This window comes from Melanostigma gelatinosum (assembly GCF_949748355.1).
Source record: "Melanostigma gelatinosum genome assembly, chromosome: 3".
Lineage (NCBI taxonomy): Eukaryota > Metazoa > Chordata > Actinopteri > Perciformes > Zoarcidae > Melanostigma > Melanostigma gelatinosum.
In genome coordinates this window covers 5,909,158-5,920,066 of record NC_136636.1, presented here as the reverse complement: position 1 = coordinate 5,920,066, position 10,909 = coordinate 5,909,158, and the positions used below count along the sequence as shown (strand labels likewise).

General features: G+C 41.0%; 1 protein-coding gene across 1 annotated transcript; it reads right to left on the bottom strand.

The window, feature by feature from the left end:
- Nucleotides 1-2,519: 2,519 nt before the first annotated feature.
- Nucleotides 2,520-7,550, bottom strand: LOC306775711 (eukaryotic translation initiation factor 4E type 3-like). Its single transcript, XM_079266195.1, has 7 exons — nucleotides 7,260-7,550; nucleotides 6,193-6,265; nucleotides 5,640-5,734; nucleotides 5,124-5,184; nucleotides 4,969-5,035; nucleotides 4,700-4,855; nucleotides 2,520-3,791 (listed from the first exon to the last, which is right to left on the bottom strand). The coding sequence occupies exons 1-7, from the start codon at nucleotides 7,418-7,420 to the stop codon at nucleotides 3,745-3,747; spliced, it is 660 nt and encodes a 219-aa protein (XP_079122321.1). The 5' UTR covers nucleotides 7,421-7,550; the 3' UTR covers nucleotides 2,520-3,744.
- Between the last annotated feature and the right edge of the window lie 3,359 nt (nucleotides 7,551-10,909).

Here is a 10,909-nt window from a genome sequence, read left to right as displayed (position 1 = left end):
CACACACGTGTGTGTGCACACAACAAAGTAATTAGCTTTCTGTTAATTAGGTAATTAAGCAAATGAATAGGAGCTCCTCTTGATTTCCAAAGAGGGGGAAGGATGGCTTTCATCCGGTGTTTCTCACCCTTGTTGCTGGAGGGCAGCAGCATTCAGCATGTAATGAAGGGGGGGGGGGGCTGTGCAGATAGATCAGTAATTGACTATCAAGTGACTGAAGGAAGGAGATGACACCTTGTTGTGCTCCATTCTGCAATTGTGGGGGTTGATGTGGCATTTTTTTAATTTACAGTCATCAAACAAGATGAAATGACATTTAAGTTGTGATACCGTAAACACGTTTTTATTTCTTCACTTTAACCCTTTTAAGGCACCTCTCATTGAATCATCAATAAATACAATGTTGGAAGTGTATTACTTCACAACAGATCATCTGTAAATGTTTTGTTCACAGACTTACACATCTGTCCGTAGAGGTGGACAACGTGGACATATTTAAAAACAGCTCAGTAAGTGGAAAGCCATTAATATATTCTGCTGATAACGCAAAATGCAAATATACATCAGTACGTAGGGGTGAGCTACAAAATAGGCTCAGTTGCTTTAATGCAGCCACATTAGAAATAAAAATCACAAAATCATCATTTATTCTTATTATTCTTAAAAATATATTCAATCAATTTGCATTTCCTGATGCATTGGGTTCGTCTCATAGGAACAAATATCAAAATGTCAAATAATGCATAGATTTCTGTTTCTATACATTCAGGTTGTACTTTATTAATCCACTATCTCAGCACACAATGAGACAATAAACAAAGAAAGAGCGATGTAATAGAATAGACTATAAGACGAAATCAATGAAAGTTCATCCCGTGTTCGTGTTCACTCCATGGCTCCTGCCTTGTGTGACACAACTACACATCACAGTATATGAGCAGTCTTACACAGTAATAGTTCATGGTATTAATGCATTGATATTGTGCATAATAATGTGTTTTTAATTTGCACAAGTACGTGCTTTACCATTATTATACATGAGGTTAATTTGTAGAGAGAAGAAGAAAGGAGGTAAGCGTCACTGAAAAGTATGTTTCTAGCAACTTGAAGTATCATTTTACGCAGTGATGTGATGTGTCACAGTTACCACAATAAGAGCTGAACATCACGCTTCAGCTCGCTCGTTTTAAGTGTCTGAGGTGTGTAGTTTAAAAGCACAACACTTACCTGATTGCATAACAATGTAGGTAACAAACCTCCTCTCTTTGGGCGTTATCAGAACATTCTTCAATTTTTCACGCGAGCATAAAAACAAACCGAGGAGCTGCTTTTTGAAATGCAACAATGTGTGTGAATTACAGAAGAACAGGATTAGTTTGCCCCAAAGACCAAAGAGGCTTTTCTTTGTAGCTGCATGCTGGCCGGGTCAGCTGTGCTCGTTTGTGAACCACCGGCCTGTGAAGCCTCGCCATGTTTGGAGTGTGGACACAGTCCCGTTTGTGGGGCGGTAAAGTGTGCTGGTCCCGTTTCAATTGGCTGTGAAAGTGCAGCTCAGCGTGGGCATGGTCAGCACAGAGTGGAGGTAGATGCACTCTGCGCTGCTTTTTCTAAACGACTGACCAGCCTCCTGAATGCATTTCATAACCACAGGGGACACACACGCACTCTAAAGCCTGAGCAGGCTGTCCGTGTAATGGACTCCCGCTCTGCTCCATCAAGAGGAGACGTTCACATCAAATCTTGTGTATTTCTGACATGTCGAGAGATCAAAAGAAGTAATTCTCTGTGCTTTGGATCCGGCTTAGAGTTCTCGGTGCACAATAACAGAACTGTTTAAATTTAAGAAAGCTGCACACTTTTTGAAATCAAATTGAATCCTTTCTAAGAGCTCCAAAAATAAAACGTGAGTCATCGATGAATCATGATTATATATTATATTATTACATACATAGGATATTATTAAATATTCTGTAGTTGATTGTGAGTCACTGGTTTGTTGTTGATGCTATTAGTACTTTTCCTACTGTGAAGAGTCAAAACATCTGTGGCAGCAAAAGAGGCTTATTGACACAGAGGTGCAAATTGATCAAAAAAAGTGGCTTCTTAAATGAAAGCACAAATATCAATCGAGTATAAAAAGGTCCAATAGATGTGTAAGATCTGGTGGCATCTAGTGGTGAATTTGCAAATTACAGCTGACAGAAACTTCTCCCGAGTGCCAAAACACGACCGGCCCGACGTAGAGCCTGTGTTTGGTTTGTCCCTTCTGGGCTACTGTAGAAGCAGAAGCTCCGTGAAGACGTCCTGCTCTGTATGGAGGTATACATGAGTCGTTCTAAAGGGTAACAAAAACAACACAACCACTCATATTCTCAGGTGATTATAAACTAAAGAAAACACACCGTTCCTTTAACGGTAAAATTCTAAAACAACAAGTAGTGTGTATTGTACTGTGAAAAACAAACAAACACGCGTGGCAATAATTGTATTTTAATTTCCATTTTATTCACTTTGTCTGGGTCACTGCAAAAATCATGTTTACAATGTAAATACCGTCTCTTATAACGACTCAACCAGTGCAAAGTTGAACAATTAAAGTGGTGCGACATAATACCTGGAGCCTACACTACAATAGTACGACTGTTAGTGAAGGAAACCTGGTCGGGGTGATTTGCTGTCATGAAAGGAGCTGATAGAAAAATATTCTCTGTTAATAATGATGCCATTTATCATTATGGACATTCTCAACTAGGTGAAGTCAGTGTAACTTCTGGTTTAAAGTGTCTTGTTGTCCTTGAAGCAGCAGATGAAAATCGACTCAATGACGACTGGAACTTTTTCTTAACAATAAAATTCAACATATTCTATCCACACATCATGCTGGTGATGAGGCCTCACGCAGCTTCCTTTAAAGGAAACAACGCTGCCTTCTTTTTCCTCTCTCTGTGTGTTATAAGAAAGAAACAGTCCAGTTATATATCGGGAGGGTGAAACATGTACGGACAAGTACTGCAGAGCACAAAAAATGTGCAGTATCTCTTCAGAGTAATACACTAAACAATCCGTGACCCCGGCTCAGGGGAGCAGAGGGTCTACTTCTCAACACGAAAGGAAAGGTCAAATGCAGAGAACATTCAAAGAGGCACCTTTCAGGACGGCGCTCCCTCTCTCACTGCAGCTGAGGGCCACGTCTGCGCTGGCGTGTGTTCTGATGCGATACGACGGCTTTACAACGCAGGGACACTGTGATTGGAATCGGTAGTCATGTGCAATAGTTCCAAGTGTTACCCCCTGATACCAATTTGATGGTACGGCTGATGTAAGTCTCAAGAAACGGGACATCCGCGCCGTCCTCAGAAGAGGACAAACTCCAGCTGAGTTAAAAACCCCGTCAGGATACAAACTTCCTTAAACGGCAGAAAATTAAAACCCGATATGAGTCGAGATATCTTACAAACAGTTAAAACGCACTAATTTACCTCCATACCAGGAATAAAGTGTGGACGGTGCAGTTCGGATGGGATTTGTTTTTGCTGGGTACATATACGCTCTCTGTAGTTCGGAGCTTAAAGAGCCGCGTCAAAATGAAACAAGGCGTCGGTCATTAAAAGTTATAAAAATATATTGATAACAATTTCCGTGTTCAATGCAAAACCACAGCCATGATTAGGTTGTGGACAGCGCCTTCACGTCAAGGCGGGCACAGAGTTCAGGTTAAAACAATTGAAAGTGCTTTACGGTGATTTAATGTCTTGAGCGTCCTCCTTCAAAGGCATGATGGTCCATGTGAGCTGAAAACAGCAAAGTGATTCATGGTGAGTACAAACCCTTATGTTCGCTTATTTTATATCAATTTAAAAAGCGTAGAAACCCATTCCCAAGATAGTTTAAAAACTGGTACGAGTGTACAAAAACCTGCTTATATGTACCTGTTTAAACTCATTACTTTACATTGTAACTCGTAATTTTGTACCTGTACTGACAAGACTAGTCTCTGTGAAGGTGCTGTGTGGAGCAGCTATGAAGGCATTTCTCTCAAGCCCCGATTAGCCGACAGCCTTAAATCATCCTCTGACACGCTCTGAGTGACATGTGCTTTTCTTATTACTCATATGTCAGCTATAATTTTAAGCCGACATCTAATGTACACTTCAAAGATTATTTTCTCACATGTCAAACAAACGTCAAACATTTATGTGATCATTCGTAGAGCTGGATGTCATTTTTATGGTTCTACGCGTTCTGTGTTTTACTGATATTATATTTTTATCCTTCAGGGGTAATAAAAAACATTATTTCCTCTCTAAAGGCAGAAGTTCTATACTCTTCTAGCAGCTCGGATGACATCTTCAGTGTTGACTTTATCTCCAAATTCAATCTCCCTGTACAGAGTTACGGTGTGGTTGGTATTTTTGCTATCCAGGTGCATGACAGTGCAAAGAACCAGTGGTGACATACATGTGTAAAGTAACCTTCATTTTAAAGCCATTACAGTTGCAAAGTACAAGTATGTATATATTTTTTAAATATGTTAGCCCCCTTATGCTGCTCTCAGTTTAACAATATTGATGCAGATGGTGAGTTTACAGCATCCTGTTTAGATTTTAATGCCGGACGCCTACCTAGCAACATCACTGATTTCCATTTATGAACCCAAAACGTACAACACAATGTAAGTGGATAGAAAGGGAATACTTACACTTATAAAAAACAGCTTTAAAAGTTATGTGCGGGAGGAGCTCGTAGACTTTGCCCAAGATACTTGCTTCGCCGGCAAGCGATGCGTCGTTGTTCCAGACTTGTACGACGTCTTCTCGATCCCGAACGCTAACGCTGACACCAACGACCTCGTCGTCTGGGAAATAAAAAGAATAAAACAGTGAATAAATACTCAAATGCAAAAGCACATTTCTTCTCACTCTGAAAACAAAGCCATAAAATGTCAAGAATGGACTTCTAGTCGCTCACCTGAGGCACAGTAATCTGCAAACTGCTCCCCAATAGTAGCAAGTAACAACTCTTTCCAAACTGCAGACTGAAGCAAGAAGAACACAGAGGAGCTAATTAATAATTCACCCAATTCATCGATTATTATGTGAAAAGCAGCTAAACACAACACCTACAGTGCTTTCTTTTGGTATTTTCATCTTCCATACTCCTCCTTTTGCGTTGCTTTCTTCTTCCCTGTTGGTAGAAAATACATCTTTAATTGATATCTACTATTCTGTTCCAAGCAAGTCACAAGTTTTCCATTAAATACATATGTGACTTTAAATTAGTCGGAGAGACGTAGAGATAAATGTTGGATAATGTGAAAAGTTATCAGAATGCAAAATTGTCAAATCAGAACCTGTTAATGTGACAAACAGGGAACATTTTATCATTATATATACGACCAATTATCATGTAACCTGTCCAACTAATGGCCTAATAATAATAATAACAACGATTCCAAAATAGAACAGTGTAATAATTCAAGCTTTTATGGCACACTTAAATATATTTTTATATTAAAGTTGAATGCTTGTTCTGTTATAATCATTACATTATGCCCTGTGTTCATGCTGGTATGCTGGTGTAAAGGAACATAATCATGATAAGTACTATAATAATAATAATAATAATAATGGTAGACTCACCACAGTGGCCTCCGTTCTCCGCGCATTAAGTGATAGCTACATCTCAGAGGCAGGGCTGTGGCTGGAGGGATGTTGTTGTAAACACTCCAGAACATCTGGAAACAGAAACACAAAAACATGTTGACGAGAGTTTATTATTATATACTTCATAGAAGACGCTGCTTCAGATGCCTTTCCACCCATTTGAAGTTGCTGTTATTTACAGGTTATTATGCATTGATTATTGTGGTCCAGCTACGGTAAATGAGTTTGACACCCTGATAACAGATGAATACTATAAGACTGATAAAACCAATGAAGTCCAAAAACAGCCACCTCGATGAGTGATGCTGATGTAACATGGTGTCAATAAACCCTGCACTACCTGTTCATGTTTCAGGATATTATAGTTTCATAACACCACACACACGCACACACTTGTGCCTACTGGCGCTTTAAGTGCACGTCAACAGCTCATTCCTTTCGCATCAAGGAAGCCCATTTGACTCCTAGCCAAGTCGTGCACTTGATCTCTTTTCCTCTCAAGATGACGAAGCGCTTCCTCGAGTCTCACCTGAACACTTTGCACGGTGTAGATCTTCTTCAGACTGGATTCACATTCTGCAGCGGTCGTGCCTGGTAACGACCTGGAAGAACAAGAGGGGACAGTTTCAGCCCACAGTAACGAGGCAGCGATGGAGTAAAAGGAAAGAAACAAGCCGACAGGGCTGCTCTCAGAGGTTATTAAACCAGCGACAACTTTTACAGAGTCTTAACTCCTATTCCAAAATAGTTTTGGGTTTAACAGCCACAACAGCAGCGCCAAATGTACCTAAACTCTACAGACACCAGGCTGTCTTAAGAAGGGCTGCAACTGACATATCAGTTACTTTATTGATTATAATGTGTCGACATTTTGGACCCTTTTAACGGTTTAATTGTTAAAAATGGGGAAGAGCCCATCGTGACATGTTCAAATTACATCTTTTTATCAGACCAACAGCCCATCATATAAAAAACACAGAATAGCAACAAGTTGTCTCACTTGAGAAGCTGGAAACAGACAATACTTCATATTTACTTTATAAAACAACTGTAATAGTTTTCAATAATGTCAAAATTGTTGTTGTAAAAGTGCTTTGACTGTAATGGTTTCCAGTCTCAATGGGGTCTGGAACCTTTGAAAGGAGTTTATTCAATAATATTTCCTCCTTTCACGTCAATACGCTGAAGAGGAACAAAAGAGGAGCAAACGAGACCTTGTGACCTCATAAAAGAGAAGGTAACAGGAGACAAGTGCGTTATAGAGACACTCTGCACCAAGGACTCTTATTTTGGTAGGACACGTCCGTAGCAAGGATACAACAGTTGGTCCAAACTGGCCTAATTTATTTGGCTTATTAAAAAAGATGATGCCTGTATTCTTTTCCCTCATTGGAAACAAAGCTAAAGTAACTTGGATACCAAATAAATAACACGGTGAACGTGTCCACCGTGCTACATTTGCTCATGGAGGCCTAAAGAAAGCTGTGTGGCCTCGACTTCTATTTTCTTTTCCTCCATCATTCCTGTCCCAAAGTGGGGGCGGGGCTACAAACTAACGGACAACGCGCGAGACAGGAATATAAATAGTATTAATACCTGTCCAGCCAAAACGTCCAAGGTGAATGCAGAGGCACCGTCGTCGCCTCGTCTTCTCGGTCCTTCTTTGTGATGTTTTCCAACTCTTTCTCGTCGATGTCAATGTCGTCCGCAACCGTCGGTCCGCTCAGGAGATCCGTGTGACCCCCGGAAACCGCCATTACAGGCAGACAGAAAGTCTTATACCTGCTGTATGAATCTACTTAATAAAAATAAAATAAAGGCACCCGGTCTGGCTGGTTTTTCCTCCTCCAGATACCGAGACACACATAAACTGCCGCTTTTCCGCCTACCGACTGGTGACGTCTCTGCGTCACTGGGCAGAAACGTCGCAGTTGGTCCAACCCAGAGAGCAGGAGAAAAGAAAAGAGTGAGGCCTCACTCTGTCTGGTTTTGCGGGTATCTGACCTGAATCACAAATGTCCCCACCATATCTCTCCGTCGTGAAACTAAACAGGGATAAGAGGTCCTACACAAATCTGGCTCATTGTTGTTAAACTGAGAGCAGCACAAGGGGGACTAACATATTTAAAAATATATATATACACTTGTACTTTGCAACTGTAATGGCTTTAAAATGAAGGTTACTTTACACATGTATGTCACCACTGGTTATTTGCACTGTCATGCACCTGGATAGCAAAAATACCAACCACACCTTAACTCTGTACAGGGAAATTGAATTTGGAGATAAAGTCAACACTGAAGATGTCATCCGAGCTGCTAGAAGAGTATAGAACTTCTGCCTTTAGAGAGGAAATAATGTTTTTTATTGCCCCTGAAGGATAAAAATATAATATCAGTAAAACACAGAACGTGTCGAACCATAAAAATGACATCCAGCTGTACGAATGATCACATAAATGTTTGACGTTTGTTTGACATGTGAGAAAATAATCTTTGAAGTGTAGATTAGCTGTCGTCTTAAAATTATAGCTTGGCAATGGCATGATATGAACAACATTCGGCATATGTTGGTTGATATATAAGTAATAAGAAAAGCACATGTCACTCAGACGGCACGGGCATAATAATGTTTCACGTGTAAAGTGTCATCATATAATATGAATACTGGCGTCGGCTTCAAAAATCCACGATCAGTCGGGTAACACTTTGCTACTGTTATACTTGTTGTTCCAGTCGTGATTCTGAGTTAAATTATCATTGTTTTCACCATTTTTCTTGATGTTATTTCAAGATTGAACTGCAACCACAACATCTCTTTCTGCTCCTGAAAGAATGAAGAGAGAGTGGGCCAGAAAGTAGATATAGTCTGAGTGCTAAGAAAGCTTCTTTTGTCTGAAAAACAGGAAAGAGTGATCTCCTCTTGTGCAGAGAAGGAAGAGTGCAGTTTTTTGTCTTTATTTATTTACCGAGTGAGGCCTCATCCTATTACAATATCTTCGGTCTCCAACCCCTTGTTGCCTCTTTCAGGGGCACTTTGGTGGAAGTAGGCTGCTTTGCAAGCTCCAACAAGACTTTGGATCTTTGGGCATTTTAGCACTCGAACAAGCGAAATGTGAGGTTTCAAAGCTCCAGCGATCTAAATTAAACATCTGGCTAGATCCACACTGTGAACGTGCCTGCCCCAAACCCACTATAAGACTTGAGACCACCTTTAATCTAATACCACAAACAAAACCATTTCTTACAAAGTAGGAAATTCACACTCAACACTGCAACACCATAAGACCCTCATAAAGTCACTCTCTCGCCTCCAACTAGTTCAGAACACAGCAGCTCGGCCACTCACTGGTTTTAACAGACAACACCACCCCAGTCCTGGCTTCTCCTCATTGGCTCCCTGTTTTGTTTTAGAATTGATTTACACAAGAGGAAAAGTAGACCCCTTATGACCCATGCTCGCAGCCTTGGATCCTCATGTTGGGCCCTTCTGGCTGTTCCAAAGTCGAGGCTGAAAACTAAAGGTGACCGTGCTTTTGCCATCAGGGCCCCTCGGCTTTGGAACGACCTGCCTGAGAAGATAAGACTCAATTTTTACAGACTGGCTTTTATGTGATGTCGTCGCTTTATTTATTTAAAATTTTGTTCTTGCATTGATTGTTTTTTTCCCATGTCATCTATTGTACCGTTTTATCCGGGTTTAACTCTTACTTCACTGAGCTTTCTGTTGTTATTATTGCCTTGCTTTTGCTGCTTTGTCTGTCACAGCACTTTGTAAACTCTGTTTTTAAAAGGTGCTATATCAATAGTTATTATTATTAAAACATATGTGTCTGACCTTGATGCTCCATCTAACCAGCCTGAACCGTGAGCTGTGTTAGGATTCTTTCATTATTCCTCTGATCACAGGGTCCTCATATGAAAACCGGGCGATGCTTGGATTATAAAGTGTTACAAAACATCAGCCTGTGGGCTGAGCGTGGCGTGACCAGTGTGGGCTGTGGGTCAGTCGTGAACAAGGCCGACGCCAGCGTTGAGGTGCCAACATGCCTGATTCCTCACGTGCTCGTGATGCTCCTCGGAGCCGGCAGCAGGGGGCGCTGGTGAACCACTGCAGCAGCAGATGAAGCCTCATCACATGAGCTGTGGTTCAAAGTACACACGTTCTGCTGAGAGACAGATTTTACTGTTGACACATCAACATGTTCTAGATTATCTAAACACTATGTCTTCACCTTCTACATGAACACACACTGTAAGGATTATAAACCTCTTTACGCCTCTAACATCAGCTAGATGTGTGATATTTGTTATTCTATGTGGACTTTGGGAGAGTCCATAAGTGGCGAAACAGTCAGTAAAACGTTGAATGATGCCATTATTCTTGACTTCTAGCAAAACATAATCACATGACTTAAGGGCAGACATGAATCATTGTAATGAATGGCTGATGCACCTTTTAATTTTAACTGTTGATTGTCAAACGTTCGGTGTACCTTGTATTTCAAACAACAAGGAGAGAGAGAGTATCGCTCTGAATATATTGGCGATATGAATTGATGAATATTGTTTTGGTTGGTTAATTTCAGAGTGTGCAATCTTATTCTTCTATGTCCTCATGAAAAAAAAAAGCCAGAAGACAATGACATGGGTTACAGTTACACTATGACCTATGACCCACGTCTTTAAATAAAGTCAAATAAAATAATGTCAAATAAATAAATACAACAAAGTGTATTAAAGTAAAGTAAAATAAAGTGAAATCAAATAAAATGTATGATCAGTTATCTTACACTCCCTGCCCATCAAGCATTGTGCAATGTCGGTCTGTGAACATCTGTATCTGCGCACCGTATAGATTGTAATAGACACGCACCGTCAGATGGGACTGACTGATCCCAGGCCTGCTCACTCACACTACATGCAAGCGGACGTGCGTCGCATAGACGCTGCTGCGTGAGATCCACCGATGGACCCACCCCGGCGCTCCCGCCTCCGCGAGCCTCCGACCTCCGCTCGGCTTTTACCAACACGTTCGCCTTCTTTAAGGCTCTGTATTGACATTTAGCGGCCGCTGGTGAGGCGGTGGATGCGTAATTGCGCCATGCTTGCGCACAGCACTGTTTTTTTGATTCCTAAAGACGAACGGGAGACCTCCGCCATCGGTTGTAAATTGAGATGTGTTTTGTGAGCCGCTTGTCTGCCGAACGGCTGCCGAACGAGATGGTGTACAAAGCTCAACCAGA

What these genes read in the sequence shown, in the direction of transcription:
- LOC306775711 (XM_079266195.1), bottom strand. Translation starts at nt 7,420, where the DNA reads ATGGCGGTTTCCGGGGGTCACACGGATCTCCTGAGCGGACCGACGGTT. An exon ending in TGGACGTTTTGGCTGGACAG is followed by an intron (nt 6,266 to 7,259) that starts GTATTAATACTA and finishes TTGTTCTTCCAG; the next exon opens with GTCGTTACCAGGCACGACCG. An exon ending in GGAGAACGGAGGCCACTGTG is followed by an intron (nt 5,185 to 5,639) that starts GTGAGTCTACCA and finishes TTCTACCAACAG; the next exon opens with GGAAGAAGAAAGCAACGCAA.